At 26.0% G+C, this 21574-nt stretch overlaps 2 protein-coding genes across 4 annotated transcripts in view; one reads left to right on the top strand and one right to left on the bottom strand.

The window, feature by feature from the left end:
* The first annotated feature begins 239 nt into the window (after positions 1 to 239).
* On the top strand, positions 240 to 1449 carry LOC113549225 (magnesium-dependent phosphatase 1-like). The gene is made up of 4 exons (XM_026950426.1): positions 240 to 430; positions 793 to 853; positions 922 to 1140; positions 1213 to 1449. The coding sequence occupies exons 1-4, from the start codon at positions 370 to 372 to the stop codon at positions 1388 to 1390; spliced, it is 519 nt and encodes a 172-aa protein (XP_026806227.1). The 5' UTR covers positions 240 to 369; the 3' UTR covers positions 1391 to 1449.
* A 4734-nt stretch (positions 1450 to 6183) lies between these two features.
* The window catches only part of LOC113550676 (lachesin-like), a 181233-nt gene continuing 165842 nt past the window's right edge, over positions 6184 to 21574 (bottom strand). For 2 of the 3 annotated variants that reach the window (XM_026952655.1, XM_026952657.1), the window contains exons 4-9: positions 21221 to 21406; positions 20937 to 21129; positions 20105 to 20233; positions 14427 to 14546; positions 7022 to 7192; positions 6326 to 6558 (exon numbers count right to left, since the gene is read on the bottom strand). In XM_026952655.1, coding sequence (XP_026808456.1) covers positions 6326 to 6558; positions 7022 to 7192; positions 14427 to 14546; positions 20105 to 20233; positions 20937 to 21129; positions 21221 to 21406 — 1032 coding nt within the window. Of the gene's footprint in view, positions 6559 to 7021; positions 7193 to 14426; positions 14547 to 20104; positions 20234 to 20936; positions 21130 to 21220; positions 21407 to 21574 lie in introns of all 3 variants that reach the window. The other variant, XM_026952656.1, reaches the window with a different exon arrangement.

Genomic DNA, 21574 nt, shown 5'->3' with positions numbered 1-21574 from the left:
GAATTAATATTGATATCACGGACTAAGGTAACACATGAAGATAACGTAGGTTTATGGTTTTTATTTTTTTAATGTTTTTTATCAACAATGTTTTTCTCGATGCATGATTGATCCAAATTCATAGTGAAGTAAGTTTACGTTATCATGATAAAATTTAAATAGCAATCGCCAGAATCACCAAGTCAGTGATTACTAATTGATTTATTGAGAATTATAATAATAATATTATATATATTACAATTATTACATATAATATATAAAATATATTTATGAAAATATTGCATAATTTTCGAAAAAATAAATAAATAAGTATCAAATAAACCTATTTTATTTTAAATAATTTTACAAATATACATTGTTAAAACTTACATGGCGAATTCATTAGAGGAGACCTTAACACGACTTCCGAAGATGGTTGTTTTTGATTTAGGTATGCTGCTTGATAATTTTTTGCATAACCAAGTATTTATATTGTAAGTACAATTTGAAAATGTTAGTATTTTCTTTATTTGGATATCCATACCACACATTAATGATAATATTTTACTAAAATGTTGAATTAAAAAATATATACCTATGAGAATATCTTTTAATTAACTTAGAATATGTAGTAATTCTGGAATTGTTATTCTTCAATACAATTAAATAATTATTTCAAACTTGAATAGATTCTAAGCATAGGTGCAAATAGTGTTTGAAATTTTTTTTTGGGAGGGGGAGGGCTGTAGTCCCCAAAGCCCCACTATATTTGTGCTTATGATTCTAAGAATAATGATGATTTATTTACTATAGATTATACATTGTGGCCATTTTGGGTTGACACTCATGTGAATCCTCCTTTTCATAAAAATGGGTAAGTTTATAGGTTTAAGAATAGCTATATGTAAATATTATTTTTTTTTTTTTTGTTTATTTGTTTAGTGCTGGTAAAGTGGTCGATTATAGAGGAAGTGTAATTAAACATTATCCAGATACACCAAAAGTCTTGAAATATCTTCAGGAAAAAAATATTGGCATAAGTGTGGCTTCAAGAACTGGAGAAACTGATGGTGCTGAGCAACTTATACAATTATTTGGTTGGAATAAATATTTTCAAAACAAACAAATTTATCCCGGTAGCAAAGACACACATATAAATAAGTGAGTATTAAGTAACAAATACTATCCTTTATTTTATTAACATTATTACTAATGTTTGGTTTTAATAATTAGGATAAGCAAAAAATGTAATATCAAACTGGAGGATATGATTTTTTTTGATGATGAGCAACGGAACATTGTTGATTTAGAGCGCTTAGGAGTAGTATCAATATTGGTAAAAAATGGAATGACTATGCAAGTATTAATGAATGGTTTGAAAAAGTTTTCAGAAATGAGATCAAATATGTAATTGTTATGTTATTGTTATATAAGTATTATGATCACAAATAAAATGCTATATAAGACATATTATGTTTCTGTAATAATTGATTTTTTAATGATGACCTACTATATTGCATGACTAAACGTGATCATTTAATTTTGCCTAAGGTATTTAATTATTAATTAGTATTTAATGTGTTCAACAGTTAAAATTAATTATTTCAATGTTGATAGTTTTCTATGCATTTTCTAGGGACTTTTTTAGTTTGATATTATATTTTTAAGTAAGCATACCATATATTTTAAAGTATAAGCATTTACTATAAATACTAAACTATTAAACATGGTGATTCTTTTATCATTGAATACTCATTGTTTCAAAAGGGTTGACTTATTTCAAAATTTTTAGTTATATGCTTTTCTAAAAGTACCCATATAACATTTTTATTTTTTTCACTCATATATTATAATAGGGAAATCATTATAAATTTTTGACTTAAATGGTAACTTATATTTAAAATGTATTAAATTAAAAAGGTTATTCTTTTTATAAATTTTAACGTTTAAATTATTATTTTTGGTTAATTTTTTAGCGAGATATTGCTTTTTAAAGTTGGGTGGTTTGAGGTTTTCAGGTGTTCGTCCTACAGATTGTTACGGCTGTGAGGCATTAGTTAAAACGTTGGTTATTATCTAAATTAGATATGACAAATATGGTTGGATGTAGCAACTACAGGTACAATGTTCATCAATATGTTGATGGTCGATAACGAGATTATTACATTTATTAAATTATGTACCTCGTATTTCTTAATTGGCTTTTATTATTATTAATTACCCAAGTGATTACTGGTCTTCAAAAACGAAGTATTATAAAAACCTAAAACCGCTCAACTTTAAAATGCTATATCTCTCAAAAAAAAAAAATAACGAAAAATAATAATTTGAACGTTAAAATTCTTAAAAAAATAGCCCTAATAATTAAGTACATGTTATATTGGTTGCCATTTGAAAATCAAGAGTTGATAGTGGTTTCACTATTAAATAAAAGGGCAAAAAAAATAAAATTTTCAGTTTGAAAAAACACGAAAAAAAAAAAATGAAAAAAAGTCAATACTTGATGAAATAATGAGTGTTTAATCGTTTAATGATAAAATAATCATCCTGTATTATTTACATTTTATGGTAAAATACGATGGTATATTTGAATTTTTAAAGTGACATATTATGTTTCTTTTATGAATACCTATATATAATAAGTAGTTAAAAAAATGCTTAGATTTTTAACTTTGAAAGAGGTTTTTGATAGTGAATTGTTTCTAGTTTGTACTTCTAAGAAATAAAAATTGAAAATTTTCCATATTTTTCAAATTTATAATAACAATAAATAATATACCTATGATACAATTGTATATTATTTTAATAATTAAATAATAATAAAATGATATAATAAATTTAATATTTTCGAAAAAAAGTAATTCAATCTAGGCACTATATAGCTCCTAATAATAACTTCCTATAATGTATTACGCCGTATAGATTAAATAATACTGTGTTATTTAATGTATAGTATTACCAGTGTTCGGAACGTTAACTTAAAAAATGAATTCGTTCACGTTCAGTCCTTAAAAAAGGAACTCGTTTACGTTCACGTTCTTTCACAAAATGAACGCGTTCATAGGTCGTTCATTTAATTTTTTTAATTTTTTTTTTTTATGAATCATTAAGCTGTAGTAAATATAAAAACCCATAAACATATACGACTCAACTCAAAAATAAAAATACAATTTAGATTAAATCATATACAATTTATAAAGTATCTGAATTATATTTTTAATATCTGACATGTTATTTGAGTTGCAATCAAATAAATATCATAGGGAATAATGAGAAAACACATATTTTATACATATATTTATTAAATGATAAATAAATTGAACGTCTTAAAAATCGATTAAATTCATTAAAAATATAAACGTCGTTCACGTTCACGTTCTATTTGAAAAAAAACGAATGACGTTCACGTATTGTTCACTAAATATGAACGTGAACGCGTGAACGTACGTTCATGAACGACGTTCTTTCAAAAACACAGAGTAATACTTATAGTAAAATAGATAATAGCAATATAAGTATAAGTATACTAGTAAGTATATTTAAGTATATTAGCAATTTAATACCTTTATCATAAAATAAACCTACTATCTAGGTGGCTATAGGTACCTTATACTTACATACTTATAATTTAATATATAGGCTGATAGACTGTTTTCGCTCAGAATTGTTTTTTGTATAAGCAATAATTTATTATTTAATTCAAATTTAACACTCATTATATAGTAAACTAGGTACTCAATTACGCTGTACCCTCGTCGTCTACTGTATAGTGGAGTGGCTAACTACTTCCCTTTTTTTTGTACTTACATAAGTAACTTATATACTAGTTATACTCAACCCTCAACCAAACTCTCAAATGCTAAAGCCAATGAATAATTTGTACTTACATCAAGCAGTGTAGTGTAAAATTCAAAAATATACACACAGGTATATAACAAACGCAAATTACAAAACCTTAAATCGGCAATCGGCTACATCCAATTGGTTTTAAGAAAAAATAACCTAAAAGTTGAATATTTAAAATGAACCATACGCTGCAACTTTATTTCCCCTTAACTAAACCAACATTAACTGGATGGTAAAATGGCATGGAAATCGTCGAGTTTATTATTGTATTGTGTTTTATAACGTGCATAACCTAACAAATATTAGAATAGGTATGTTAGGTAAGAATACTTTTATTAAATTATATGTATATTGCAAAATAAACTTTAATATTTTATAATTTTATATTTATAAAATTTACTTTTGAATAATTCTGTTATAATAATTCACTACGTTTTCTTGTATAGGATATATTTCACATTCTCACTATTTTATGCTTAAATTAAAAATTATTATTTAATCTTAAATAATTTAAAAAATATTGGGGGGGGGCGTAAAAAATATTTCGAGGGGGCTAAGCCCCCCCCTAGTTGCGCCAATGCGACAATCATAATCAAATATATATATTTTATAATATTATTTTAGGATTTTAAATAATTATAAACCTGTCGTATTTTGGTTAATTGGCTGACAGGTTTTAGTCAAATGGATTTTTAGTGTTTTGTAATTTATGCACTAATTTATTTTCTCTCTTTCTTATCACGTTTTTGAGTAGTAATAGTGTTTTTATTTTTAGCTTCAGCCCCGATTTGAAAAGGAAAGTGAATCTAGTTGGTACTTTTTTTTTTGAGGGGGGGGTCAAAAGTAAAAAATTTCCAGTAGTTTTCAAATGCGTCAGGAAAAACCCTAAAAAAATAACGGAAAAACAGGAATTTTTACGCATATCAATATAATATATCATAGACTGACAAATCATCTTTGTTCAGAATTGTTTTTGGTATACAATGATACCTGTCATTGTATTCAAATTTAACACATCCATTATGGAAACCTACTCTTAACCTCTACTATACAGCAGAGCGCTACCCACTTACCCAACCTTTTTATAGTTTCTGTTGTACGATTGTGTTTGTTCGCATAAAGGTGGCTACTGTCGTATTGGTGTCTACCGTCTGGTGAAAATCATTCTATTTTATTTCGTGAAAGATTCTCCATCTATAGTTTATACCCGCAGAATGCCAGTTTTATTAATCAATGTCTGCCAATATTGTCATTTACCGTCAACGCTTAACAAGTTTAAGCAAGTTTCGATAAATTGCGGTTAACGACGTTTACGTTTTAACGAGAGCTTTTAGTCATTAGGTTAAAATATTTGACGTGTATCGGTGCAGACAAGTTGGAAGTTTTATATGAACAAATAATTTACGTCTAATAAAATTCATCTTATGTTGTCGAATAATATGTTAATTTATATTAGCAATCAATGTGTTTAATGATTAAAATTTTAATTTAAAACTTTTAATAATGTGTGAACCTAACCGTGTGACGTGAATGGGGTCTATTGATTGTCTATGTAGGATTGCGTAATTTTTTATTTTTAATACCTAGTAAAACAACAAAAGCTTCTATATTTATTTAGGTATTTTTATTCATTTTGTTTGATCATATACTTTATAATAGGTACTGAATAGGTTAGGTATAATAATAAATTATTCAATACATTCATTTAACTAAGTTTATTTACATGTGGTTAATATTTTACATTCATTTACTGTAAAACATTTAATGTGATAAATTCATCAACAACATAATTATACCTCATTGAGAATAATTTGTATTATTATTAATTTTCGTAAATATAGTCTTAACTCGTATTATGCCATTGTAAACAAACGGAGGTTGGGTGATGACAGGAAGTGTAATTTACAAAAAAATTTAAATATAACAGGTAGGTAGGTACCTAACAATAGTTTAATGATAGTTAATACATTGTTATTATATTTAACATACATTTTTAGAGTTGAAATTACTACAACATTTATTGATCCATAAAAAAGTAATATATATATACAAATTTGAAATTGCAAAATTTTTTAAATCCATTGAAAGTTAGATATTAGTTTTAGGTCGTAGGTTTATTTTTATTTATCTGTTGTCCTCAGTTTAGGTGTATTAATACCATTAAAATGATATGTATACCCTTTGACTATGCCATCAATAAAACCAGTACCCGTAAGTACACGTTTATATAATATGTTTTTAATAGGATTATTTTTCGTATAAGTCGTATATACATACCGATAGTATTGTATCGTTTTGGTCGGATACTAAAAATGGGAAGAATGCAAATGAAAAATGTATACATAATATACATATCAATATAGGTAACATAATACAATTTATTGTATGAATAATGCGTATTATAGTCTAAATGAAATAGACTAGAGGGCCTATAAAAGCCCTCTAGAATAGGCCAACCTCCAAAAATTTGTTTACTTCAATGTGAATACAATATAACAGTTCAGTATTTCATCAACATTAATATCGGTATTAACATAACAAAATCAATGTATCGTATTATGTTTGAAGATGATCTAGGTAAACGGTGTGATTGATCTTTGAGCGCCGGTGAATTGTTTGAAGAATTGCGTCCCGTGTTTCTATTTTCATAATCATCTTCTTCAGAATCAAACGCATTTATAGCATTATCGTCAACGTCTTCGCTAGGTGTTCTGGGCTTAGATAAATCCATTTCTGTTGATAAATAAAGTGTTATTAAAATAACTATTTTTTTTTTGTTTTAAATTTATTAAGATTTGCTTTTTGGAAAACAGTAAACACTTAAAATCTAAGTTAAAATATTTATAAGATTTGGTTACTAATGTATAGAGGTTATTTTTTAAATTTCCTTTGAAATTTACAGGAAAATCACCTAAAAATATTGAAGCGAAATATCTATCAGTTATTATGAATTATTGATCATGCTTAGCTAATAATTTAGAAACTTAGTTCGAATCACAGTCATGTATTTTTTTAAAGTAGAGGTTTATATAATTATAGTGTTTTTGTGTATTACAGACAACTCAGTTTCTATAACTCGTGAATTGTAAAACCACCAAAAACTCCTGTATCAAATTTTTTGATTTTAGATTTTGAGGGAGTGTTGACTGTATTGGTTTAATAATTAAAAATAAATAATTATCCAAAAATATTTTACCGTATACTCTAATATTTCCTTCAGCTTCTCCAATTGAATTTTTCGATATGCATTTGTATCCTCCTAAATCTGACTTTTTAAGTTTTCTAATTGTCAGTTTCATCTGAGCACTGTAGTAGGAAACTGTTAGTTCTGTCATATTGTACTTATCATTTGATATTATCATTTCTCCTATAAAAATACATTAAGCCAAAATTAAATTAATTTCGATTATTTTTTTATAAAATATTTTTGTATGTGGTTATTAAACTATTTTTAGGTATTAAATAATTACAATTTACATTGTTCATAAATAAAGCATTGTGTTTTTAATTATATTTCTTTAATTAGATCTCTCCATGATTTTTTTCTTTTAGATTTATAACAATTGCATTTGTATATACTATACTATAATGTTGATGTACCTATTAAATTTTGTTTTATTTTTTTCTCAAAATAACCCCTATTATGTAATTATTTTACTATTGTACATTATTATTATCTAGATTCTAGACTCATTCTAGAAAAAATGCTGTTATTGTTATTAATATTTGGTTGCTTATACAAAACATTTGGGAATTACCTCGCTCGATGATCGTGAATATTCAATAACATAAACACTTCACTTGTTATAAATAAAATACTATAATTTACCTTAATTTAAAAAATCGATATTAGAAATGTGCTGAGTGCATAACCATAAATTATATTTTAATGATTAAGTAGTGCATATTAAAAAATCAGCCACATCCCCCCCACCCACTACAAAATCATTTGACCGCCACTGTTCAGGTTACACCCGTATAGCCATATAGGCGATTCATTTGATACAAAATGGTCCTAGGTGTGTAAGTATCTGAAGGTTCAAAAGTTTTCTAAAATATATAGAAAGGTATGCGTATTCTTACTTTTTACAGTTTATATTTTATCTTGGCTTATTTTATAAAAGTCTAGAATTAATTTAATGAATTGTTATCAGACAATATATATATATGTATATATAGGTATATGTTTAAACTTTAATTTTGTTCGAGTTGTATACAGAGTAAAATTCGATGGTCAGTAAATATTTTAATCAGATTAAAGTTAGATACTGCTAATCTCTACATAATAAAATTACTAAATACAATTTTGTTTTAAGCTTTTGAATATTTGTTATATTATGTTCTTAAGATAAAGGTTTGTTAGGTTTTGTTATTATTTTAAAAGAGCATATTCTCATAAATATTATTAAAAATAAAAATGCATCAAAATAATATTTTAAAATCTAGGAACCTGTATCGTCCAAAACCGTACACTTATCATTCATAATTCATAACAATCATAACACTTTAAACCGTTTAATACTGTAAGTATTTTTTCTCTTGTTAAAAAGCAACATTTTTGTTGGTCGATAATTATTCAAAACTGCACATATTTGATTATCGGTTATAAATTAAACAATTATTGTTAATTAACAAATCGTCGTAGAAATAATTTAATACATGAGATTTTATAATTTTAAAATTAATCAAAAATAATTGTATCTATGTAAAAATAATTTAATTTATAATAGGATCAAATAAAGCATGTATAGTAGATAATACTTAGATTGCAATTAATTTACATCCTAGTGTATTAAATTAATTGACTATGATTTTGTGATTTTGATTAAATATGATGAACTGATGTGCGGTTCTAAACGATAATGTAATTTTAGATAAATGTGTCCATTATTGATATCATCTACAGTGTGTAAGGTATTAGACGGTTTGTTTACGGGAAAACTGTGCAGAATTTTTAGTGTACAAAGGTGAGTGGATTTGAACGGACGACCTTTTTTTGAAAGTGTCCGGATATGACGACCACCGCCAGGAACTGTTGTATAGTAGGTTTCGAATGTAGGTACTTCATCATCAATAAGTTGTAAAGTTATGTATATAAAAAATTTAAATATTCAATGATTAACCATTATATACAAAAAAAAAAAAAAAAACGATTCTGATGAGTAGACAGCGAGTCAGATTTTATTTTTAGGCATTTATATTTATTTTTATTTGTCTAAATATTTTGAAAACGCCATTGTGTATAATGAATAAAAAAATTACCTAGTACCAAAACGCTTCAAATCAAAGTTATACGTACCCATTTAGTATTATAATATTTATTTCTAGTAATGCACAACGTTATCGTATTTCGATATCGATATCGGACCAATTTTTGCTTAGATATGTGTTTAATTAAACATCAATGGTGTTTCGTCAACTATATCAATATGAACGATACTTTATACTGTATGTGTTTCGATTATGAATGCTAAATCTAACCCTTTTATGAACTCTTGTTATTAATTCAAATATTCAAAAGCAAAATTCAATTTTATTTAACTGAGTTATTATAAGATAGTTTTTATTTACTATTTTTTAAAACATTCTTATCATTCGTTTATTTATTCAATTCGTATTCTGGGACTGGGGGATTGTGAATTATCTAGACTAAGTTCAGTAAAAAAGTAAAAAAAAATGATATAATAATATTATGTGTAGGTAGATACTTAAAATATATTTTTGTAAATTTTTATGCTGCTATTATTGATTTCCCGCGAAAATTTAGTTGATTTATTAATATTTGTTTGCGCTGGTCTGTATAAAGTTTATAATCTGAAATCCCTAGTTACTAATTATGTTTGACGGGTATGGCCGATCGAATTATAATAATATGTAACGACTACTGATTTTCATTAAAGTTCTGGGAATATAATATATTGGAAACCTAATATGTACATTTGCAATTCAATATTACTAGTTTATACATACAACAGTATAAACTTGAAGTTTAGAAAGAAATAAACGAATGCTATCATTAATAAATAATACTTATTAGTTATTACTTTTGTATATTATTCAACTCCATCAGTTGTAAATATTATAGTAGGTATATTGCTATGTTAACGAATACATGATATGTAATATTAAGATTTGTAAATTAATTAATTGTAATGAAGCTTACGTAGTTCATTAGTAATATTAATTTATTATGTATGTTCATTGTTCATGTGTATTTATCATGTCCTTGCAAGCAAAATGTTTTGTTTTGAATAAACAAGAAATGTTTATTTTGATATATGAAAATTTCTTTATTCTGAATGTAAATTTTACATTATTATAATGCTAAATAGTATAAAATTTGATTTTAACTTTTAGTTGTAAAATTGATAAACATTTTATTTTTATTTTTACATACAATTTAGTACTTGAAAAAAATTTAATTAAGAATATTAATCTGAGTGTTAATTATAATAATTTCGAATATGACGATTTAGCGGTTTTAATAACAATAAAAATATTTCTGCTAATTATTTTTAAATTCTGATGAGTGGTGCGATAAATGTACTGATTTACTATGAAATATGTTTTTTGTATCTGTCATCATCCTTTGTAGTAGTAAAATGCTTCGATTTTTAACTTTAAAGGTAGTGTTGAATAAGTTAGTTTTAGAAAGTAATAATGTTACTTTACACATACCTTAAATTAAAGTAATGAAGTTACTTTATTCGTTACTTAAATACAGTTGTAATGACATTACTTTACTTTTCAATCTAAAAAGTAACTATATTACTTCTTGTTAAACAAAAAAAAGAAAAACAGTTAATAGGTGCATAACTATATTTTATTAAGCCTATCTCTATCTATTGCTCTGTACTGTATTATATCACACTACATCGCCAAATTGGGTTCGTCCTGTACTGTTAAATAAAATATTATTATTTATAACTATTCAAAAATATTAGTGAATACTAATTAAAATACATTTTTTTCAAAAGTCATTAATAATTATTGTATAAGTTAGTAGGTATATTATTAAATGACTACATATATTAAATTAAAAATTAAAAAAATTTTTTTTATTGTTTTTATAAATCTATATTTGTTTATAGTGCTTAATACCTATAGGCTAAAATTATAAATTTACAATTAATAGTTTCTAGCGTTTCTACTGTTAATAATAAATATTGTTAATACGTATGCAAAATTAATAACACTAGTTCATGTTAATTATTTATAGGAAACGTTGTTCTATGTATTTAGAGAATAGATAATTAAATAATAAATCTTATTAAATGTTATCGTAATTTACAGCACAAGTTGACATATCAAAACCATCGAAAACTACATTGTGAAAAGTTAAAATTAATATACATACATGTATTTTATATTTGGTTTTTGTATACCTATTACCTCCGCATTATATACTTATTTTAATATATATATATATATATTTAATAATAATAATTGTAACTTCAAATAAATAAAAATAGTATCGCGTTATATTATAGGAATTACTTATCAAAAGTAATTTTCCATTACATTTTCGTTACTTGGAAACAGTTTTAACGAAATTTCGTAACGCGTTAGGTTAGGTTACTAATAAAGTAATAACGTTACTTCAGTTATTACTCAAAACTGTTTAAAGGTGGATTCTGGAAGGTAATCGAATTTAGTTTATTCATTGGCGAGGATGGGTTAAAAGTAAATAATTCTTTGTAGGTACCTACTTATCAAAACAATCAGGAAAAAAATTGAAATTTTTATGCAAAACCAATTTTGTGAATCCTCCGTTTTTTCATTCAACCGGAGAAATATATCTAAGCGATTATAACGTATGCCTGATTATCCAAAAATCATATTTTATTTAACCAAAACCCTCAAGACCACATCATAAATCTATTAAAATTCTAACTTTTAATATACATATATAACTAGGTACTTAACATTAAAAATGAAGTGGTGTATTTAGGATATTGTTAATGGGGTGACAACCGTTTTTATAAATTAAAATTTAATAATGGTTATATGTATAAATGATCAATCCACCCTTGAAAAAATGCATATAATGTATATATACAATATAGATGGAAAAATAAAATCAATAATAGTTATATTTTTTACTTAATTAAGTATGAAATTATTTATATTTAACACGTGTTAAAAGGGGTTGTCTTATCACCCGAAAACTCGCTTGTAAACACTACTGTATACGAATACCTCGTATATATTACGTGTTTTGAACGTGCGTGATGTAGTCCTAAGTAAACAAATGAAAACTTAAATAACAAATATATATCATAATATGTTTCCCTCGGAACCAATTCGGATGGCATGTGTGATATATCTGAATTAGTGGTATTTAAATTTTAAATCCATTTAGATAGAATGTTTCATTAGCATTTTACAACTACCGAATCCGTGGACCGTTTCGTAGAACTAACACGGAATTGAAATCATATATATATATATTTATATAATATATGTGTAATTTATTGCTTTGGTATCTATTATATTATATTACATGCGTTTAACTCTAGAACACGTTTGTTTTTATTTCCTATAATCGATCAACAGTAATTCATTATGTCGTTACTCTTAGTTCATTCTAAATTATTCGACGTGCATCGCGTATAATACTTCAGCTATAATACTTATACCAACGCATTTCTAAAATTTAAATGCGCGGATCGTAAAACGGTTACTAAACGGTATATTGTTGTCAAACACGCGCGGGTATCCGATTTTTGTGTTTGTTTTTAAAATCATCTACTTTTCAGACATTCATTTTGCGAGCCCGTTGGACCCCACACACATTCATACAGAAGTGTAAAGCGTACTTGAAACGAATCGCGTGGTATAAAGGCATATATATATATGTATTTATAAAATGTCTTGAACATCGGAGAGCCGCGACGCGTGTACGTGCCAATGATACTGACTACATTATAAAATGTATACGTCTTGTAGTGCGGGAAGAACACAACAATGCGGAGTAAAAAAATATATAAATATTCATGTTTCGGTGAGTTTTCGTCGTCATCATGCAGAGACATTGTAGTAGTAGTAGTATATCGTATATACCAACGACGAACACTATTGCGGTGAGACGACTACCGGCGATCGCGAGAGTAAAAGTTGCAAGGGATCAGGAGCAGGGATCGTAGGTTGCCGGGGGATAAACATCACTGTGCGCAAGGTGCTTTTCACCCCACACAGGTTCCCTCGGTGGTATAGTGGTGGGTACACATGGTGTATATACTATACATTATATATAGTTATACCTATATAAAATGTGTGTGTGTGTGTGTGTGTGTGTGTATGAGAGTATTGTATACATAACATACTCGCACACAGGCACACATAGACGGTATACACGGTGACTCGGTGTACCGGATAGAATTATTTGAAAAATATGTAAATTACATTTATTAGCATGGCTTTGAATAAAGTGTACACACCGTCGCGGTGCTGGTCGGAGCTTTTTAAAGTCATCGCGCGGCGGTGTGGCGAGATGAATACAGAGGAGCGGGTGAGGACGATGAGGGCATCGAGAGCAGTACAAAATTGGCCGGGGTCGTGGATTTTGCAACGCCATCAACCGACGGCTGTGGCGGCGGTGGTAGCGCGCGTGTAGCCTTTGAACCAATACAATTATATTGTCAACCTAGCCGCTTTCCTCTTCTCCATCATCACCCCCGTCGCTACACACACACACATATATATATAGACTAACAACGTCCTCACCTTAACCACCCCTTTCATAATATTATATTGCATTTGGCCTTTGTGTTCTCTATTGTGTCATCACATTACAAAAAAAGGCTGGTAATATTTTTTTTTCAGATGTTAATTTTTTTCGTATGTATGTATTACACGTGGTACCTAATGTATTTTGAGATTAATTTAAATTTTAAGCTATTATTATTAATATAATATATTATATCAGACCAGTGGTCTTCAACTGGTGGGTTACGTAAGCTTCATAAATGGGTAACGGTATACTTTTAATATCTATTCTAATTAAAATATATATTATAGTGTCTAAAAATTAAAAACATTTAAAGTAATAATAATATTAAATTAATTCTATGTATACCCATACAAAGTAGTATTTATCAAATAGTTTAAAATATATATATACATATGTATGACGAATCTAATAGTCTAATAAGGACGAGGACCACCGATTTAGAAAATAGTGTTATAATTATATTATACGTCTGGCACAGAATTATTCTATACTTTATTAAAAAGTGAATAAAGTTTATATTTAATAGAATTAGAATCACTTGGGTATTATAATAAGTTTCGTAATTGTGTTTTTTTAATATGCATTAATAGTGAATTGCTAGGTTTTAAAGATATACTGAGAGTCTTAATTTTATTTTTAAATACATACATATATTTACTTAAGAGTAAATTGAGACGAGTTCAGCTTAAAATGGTTTTTGAATGAGATTTTTTATAGCATTGCATTCAAAATATAAAATATTATAAATATTTAAATAAAATAAAAATATATTGTTATAATAAATAGCCAATAGGAAATTTGTCTCTATAAAATGTTTTCAAGTTAATTTAAAGTTATTTATAGTAATTATTAATTCTTGTATATTTACCCGATTCTCTTGTCCAATAATTGATTGACTTTGGTGATGCCTCGACATAGCATTGAAGTGTGATGTCTGTTTTTTGAGGTGCTCCCACTAGTTGATTTGGTACTTGAACCAATGGATGAACTGCATGAAAAAGTATATTTAAGTTTCTGTATTTTACGATTTATAAAAAGATACTTAAGCGGAGTGGGTTTATATAATAAATTCATTGAATTCCTACATCCCATCGCTCTATCAATCTAGAATATTTATATTGCTACATTTCACTCGCTTGCACTCGCCGATCTGTTTTATAGGAATTTCATTTCTGACAAATATGTAAAAGCAAACTTATTTTGTTTTATCGAAAAGTTATTTTAGGCTATCTTAAAAATTTAGTTACAACCTACAATGTTAATTTGCCAAATTGGAGCTACCAACTTTTTGATAAATATTGCATTTTGTTTCAAAATAATATTCATTCCCACCCTTTCATTCGTTTCTTATTTTCGTTAGGGTTACAGAGAAATTGAAAAGTAACTAATTTTGTCGGCTTTCAGATAAAGTAAGTTTTTAATTAAAAACTGAAAGTTTCCGTGAGACCAGATTACAAAATCGATTTCCATTACTTATGCAAGTGTCCCCTTGGCATCTGTCCGGTGTTAGTGATACTTGGTTAAATATTTGAATATTTTATGAAAACTTTGTTTCTTTTTGGTTTTACATTAATTATATTGACCTTCATCACGGAGATCTAAAACCGAATTGGCCTAACTTATGTCAAACTTATTTCATGGTTAGTTTTTTTTTTTTTATAAAATATTTTAAATTAGAGGTGACAGTTTACAATTTACATTTATTGTCTTATTGAAATATTTTCGAGTTACAAATAATAAAAAAATTAATATTGTTCTTATAAGAGATAATTGAATGTTTAGTGTAGATTTTTTTATCCCGTATTGTTGTGTTCTTCCCACACAAGACGTATACATCGTATAATTTAAGCACATATCTGTATAATTTTTTTCTGTTTTTAATCAAATCAATGCTTATAGAGTAGAAATTATTATTGTAAATAAATTTAGATATTTAAATTGAGTTAAGTATCGAATTATTTAGTCTTTATCGCTTTTGGTAACTTTATAATAATGACATCACTTGGACATGTTCAGTGGGGATCATTCACAATATTATTGAAAAATAAATCGAAATAAAAAAATTGAACAACCAACATATTTATAAATAATATATTTTAAAGAAAATGTTAAAGAAAAATATTTACTTTGATATTTGTTTAATTTTAGTTAATTTTTATAAACAAATATGATATAGTATGTTATAATGAGAAAACATTTTTGAATTATAATTCAATATTATAATAACATTTTTTATTATTATTTTAGCATTATAAACTAGCTTACTAGCTAATACAGTCATACATTTATATTATTTATCCTATGTACATGAATCACATTAAATTAGATAACCTAATTCAATATTATTGTTATTAGTTATATTTTTATAAAAACAATTGCATATCCCATTTAATTTTCTAAGTAAAAAGTCTGAATTTGTATGTGTATTCTATTAATAATAATGAATAGTTTTAAGTTTTATAAATTGTAAAAATTGAAATGTAAAATGTAAGAAATATGCACAAAAAAAACCTCTATTTTTCTTTTAACGAATTAAATATAATTTAGTATGTTTAAGAAAAAAAAAATTGTATGCTTTATACTCGATTATCTTTTTAATATTTTTATGTTGACCAATTTCTACATACAAATGTAAATTTGTATTCATTTGCTATTATTGAAGTTTTCGTAAAAATATTTTAAATAAACATGCGGAGAAAAGTATTTAGGTATGCTGAAAAGGTACCAAGATATTTATGCATAGGGATAGGGATAGTATGATTAAACAACTTCCAAAGTAATTAGAATTCTTGGAAAGGTTACTTCAATACCTACATAGAGAAGTAGCAAATGAAGTTGTTAGTGAATAATCTAATTTATTTGTAATTTGATAAAAACACGTTAACTACATAAATATATTATTTAATTATAAATATAAGGTAATTAGTACATTATCAAAGGATAAAATAATTCTGTCAATAAAATTTTAATATCTCATTCAAAATAAATTGAGAAATTTACAAAAACTATTTGTTACCATCTACGAGACTATGACAATCAATAAAAAAATGCTAATGTGAATGAAGATATCATAAGATTATTAAGTAAAATTTTAGTTAATTTAAACATAATTTGTATTCATATTTTATTTTTATCAATGATTTTATTCATATTGTTTTTATATTTATATTGTTCCCATGTTCCCACATTTTTAAAGGTAATACATTTTAATGAAAACAATGAAACATTGATTACTGCATAACACGAATTAATTACATTTTTTTTTGTAATTGATAAACCTATTAACTAATTTAGTTTAATACTAGTATTTAGAATTTTGTAAAAATATTATAGTTAAAAACTTTTTTTTATTAGTACTCAATCTTGTCAAGCAATGGTTTTCATTATTTTCTGAATCTTGGATATCTATGGAATGAAAATAAATATAATTACGACGTATCAGATGATTTATTTAACGTAAAACACTCATTATATCAAAAATTATGAGTGTTATTAAAAATATTTTTTTTACATTATTTTAAGTTGTTACAGAACAATAAATTCGAGAAAAATTATATTATTCACAATTTGTTATCGTTATAAGTTTTCAAGATTTACTTTTTAAAATAACAACATACATTTTTCATTTTATACTCGGAAGCAGAATATTATTCGGAGTATTTTTTTACACACACACACACACACATATATATATACACACACAAATCAAATTTCAGGCAAGTGGTTAATTAGTTAAAAGTATTTGAAGTTTTGACGAGTAGAGTCTGTAGTGGACCAACATTTTGCGGAATAGCTTTGTGCTACTCCACTCTGCTCATCAAAACTTTAAATACTTATAACTCATAAACTATTCATCAAAAGTTAAATTTTAATAAATAGATCAACTACATAAATTATGCATTTAAAGTCAGAACACGATCGAAATATAATATAGGCATGTGATATATAATTTTAATTCTTAAAGGTTAGAATTATAATTATTAAATGTTGTTAGGTATAATAAAATATGGTTAAAACTGAATATATTTAATACTTCACTCCCAATTTATTGTAATATGTTTTATTGGAAATTAATTTTATATAAATAATAAACATGTATTTTAAGTGTTGACGTATAGTTATGAAAATTATAGATAATCTCTAATAATTTATAATTGATACCTATATGAATGAAATATTTGATGAAATTATTTAAAATTGCTTTGGTAAAACGTAAATAAAATAAATTATCCGTTAAAAATATATAATTTTGATTAATGTAGGTTTTAATGGATACATTGAACGGATGAGTTGGAATGTAATTCAAGAATAAATAAATTATTTTGAAATTAATGATAATACAATTTCGAAAACGTATTTATTATATACAGTTATCTCTATCTTCCTCCTACCATGGTGAGTAATAGTAGACAGTAGACAGGAGTGGTTTGTTCGACGACTATTTATTTCGGCACCAGGACAAATTCCATTATAGCGGCCAAAAACGTCAACGAACTCTAATGAACAGCCCTTTTAAACAACACATTTTATACAGCAATACCACCAAACAGATTAACGTTTGTCTCGTCACCACCAAGACAACTAGTGTAACCCTTCCCTAATTAATTATTGACCATTCACCTCATTCACCAATGGTGGTGACAAATGTGTTGTATTTTATGTATGCTATTAAAACTGTCAAGTTACGTTACGTTATTTACTGGTTGTAGACGAAAAAAAAGATTTATTAACATAATATAATATTTTTATTGAGTTAAAATTATACTTGTACATTATACCCAAAGTAATTTATTATGTTCTAGAACAGTGGTTCCCAATCTTTTTCATTCTACGCCCCCCTTGTAAATTTACTAAAATTTTATCCCCTCTCCTTAGATTAGAGTTTAGGCGAATTTTTTTGTTGTGAGCGGTAAAAATAAATCATATATATATGTCATATTATATCCTATATATTATACGATATACAACTATTTACTTTTATTATTTTCATCGTTTTAAAAAACTATAAAAATTAAAAACAAAAATATTAATACAAAATAATATAAGAAAATTTAATGTATAATTTGAGACTGTTTTTTTTTACCTTTTTCTAAAACTAATATTGTGATTTCAATTTTACACATTGTAAAATAACATAATTTTTTTCGTAAATCCACCATCACTATATTCCCCCCGAGCAGACTCTAAATTCCTCCTTGGTAGGGGATTCTCCTCCCACCGGCGGGGAACCGCTGTTCTAGAAGTTACTATTTTTAAATAAAAGCGTATATAAAAAATATATTTCTCGAAAAGATAAATTTAATTACCTAACTTAAATTTAATGTATACTTATCATTTTTTTTCTTCACTTTTAACAATTAAAAGCAAAATGAAAAGTTATACGATTATTATTTGATGAAGTAAATTTACAGAATTTTATGATTTTTAAATATAAAATATAATCTATCTATAATTTAGCATGTTTATTATTGAATATCGATTTAAAATAATTTAACGTACATAGTACACAATAACTATAAAATTAAAAAACCAATGATTATTTTTATTGTTGTATCAAACCAATTTTTAATTTTGTGAAAGAGACATTAATTTAATAATGTATCGAGAATTTTAGAATATTAATATTGAATAGTAATATAAATTAATTATGAATTTAATTAATTCAAGTATCATTGTTTTCAAAAATTATTTTTATATTTAACAATGGTACCTATACTTTTTGATAACTAATCGAATATGAACGATTATGAAATAATAACGTTTTTTAAAAAATAAGTAGGTATCTAATATAAAATATGTTAAATTTTAAACTAAGATTTATACGTACTATTGAATATTTTTGTTTTATAGTAGGTATTTCGATAAATTGTTGTTATTAATGCTTGTTTTTTTATTTGTGTAACTTCAATTGTTAAAGATGTGACTTGCATTATTTAACCAATTTATATTAACTAATTAATTTGGAAATGTGAAGTTTTCAGCGTACATTCAAATCGAAAAAATTAATATTTAACCCACTATTTTATTCACGTTTGCTTAGCACACAATAGAGATCATCAACAATGCTTTACCGGGTTTATATCCTCCATTCTACCAAAAAGTGATTTGTGTGGGGGTAATGGTTTTTTCTCTCCATTTTTGACGAGTTTTCTATAGCAAAAAAAATAACTCTCGTCGACAGCTGATTCCGTTTTGTACTGTATATCGGCTTTTATACAAATCAATATATATATATATATTTATTTTAAAAAGAGTGAGAGAGAATGATAGTAGAGATGGACGTTATTAATGCTCTTTTGTACTTGAACCGTTTTCGATACCAGTGATAAATGCCAATCAGACCTAACCCTATCGGGACGAAAAAACTTAAAATCTGTTTCACTGGGCCATTGTTGAATGATCGCCAGGGGATGCTAGGTGGAGGAAATTACGTCGATTTTTCTTTTTTCATCTACATATTCCACAAAAAAATAATTTTTCAGCTGTATCTTTATGTATAATATAATAGAATATCATAATGAATAATTCATATAAATATATACTTACAATGAACGTGAAGCATCAGTCTTTTGCTAACCGATGGCGGTACGCCGTTGGCTGCAATGCAAAGGTATGCCCCCATTTCTGATCTTGTCACTTTTGATAAAAGTAATGATTCACCTTCAACTGATGTCACTAAGACAAATTAAAAGAATAAATATATTGCATGAATTAAGATAGTGAAATATTTAACTAAATTATTATAATAATAATTATTATTTTTATAATTAGAATCTCATTATTGTCTGTACAATTTATCTAGATGCAGTGTATATATAAAATATGTCTATAAAGTTGTATTTTTCTGTGCATACAAAATATTAATATGTACCTTTTATGAATTTCATTAATACTAATAAATTGGTAGGTATACATTTATACATATTTATAATTTTATTAATAAATACATTATTTTAGTTTTATAAAATATACAACTAAGTACAAAAATAACGGAAAAAGTTATAAACTTTGGTATCCAAAAAAATTATTTAATAACTGATGTACTATAATATAATAATACATGTGGATTTAATAAATTCCAATAAAACTAGTATAAAAAACCTAGCCTAACTATTCAACAAACAATTTACTAATTGGTTTAATTATATTATTTTTTTTTATTTATTAATTTAATTGTGTTAATACAACAGGTATTTTGGTATGGATTACATTATAAATAACTGTACAAAATTATGTGTCCAGTATATTATCTTTTTTTTGTATATTTGATTATAAGATTTATTTTCAAATAATAATTAACAGATTATTTGTTACTACTCCATACATCTAGAATAAGGTTTTTTTCGTCAACTTCGTCTTACAAGTCTACTCGTCTTACTTTTGGTTTTCACTGTAGTTCCAGTTCTAACAATTATATCTCCTCCGTCTTCTCTTTTCCATAAAATCTTTGGTTCAGGATATCCTCGAGCTTTGCAAATTAATTTAGCTGAACCACCTTCAGGGATCATCATATCTCCGGAAGTGTCTTCATATACGATGTCTGGTGGTATAACTACTTCTAGAAAAGCACTCTACAAGAAAATATAGAAGGTTAGTCAATTAAAATATATACATGTATATATATATATATTTATGTTTTAGTAACGTTTCAGAGAATTTTACTTGGCTTTTCATTGGGTCAGTATTGACTTGACACATGTAAGTGCCTCTATCTTCTCTCCGAACAGTCTTAACATTTAGTGTCCATGTGTTAAAATCATTGTGCGTGACGGACAACCTATCGTTGTTCGTGATAACGTGTTCGTGAATAGCTAATATAGCCTTCGTATCTGCTTTAATCCAAGCAACCTGAGTACAACCAAAAGTGTGTTAAAATCATATAATATGTAATTTGTCATACACAGCAATCATAAGTATGCGTTAGTAGTTTTGACAAATATATATATATGAATTAGTAAATCAGTTTTTTTTTTTATTTGCCATCTGCATTAATAATAATTTAATGTCATGGATAAT

The sequence above is a fragment of the Rhopalosiphum maidis genome, chromosome 1, assembly GCF_003676215.2.
Source record: "Rhopalosiphum maidis isolate BTI-1 chromosome 1, ASM367621v3, whole genome shotgun sequence".
In the NCBI taxonomy this organism is placed as follows: domain Eukaryota; kingdom Metazoa; phylum Arthropoda; class Insecta; order Hemiptera; family Aphididae; genus Rhopalosiphum; species Rhopalosiphum maidis.
The sequence above is the reverse complement of the archived record's forward strand: the minus strand, read 5'-3'. Positions and strand labels throughout refer to the sequence as shown.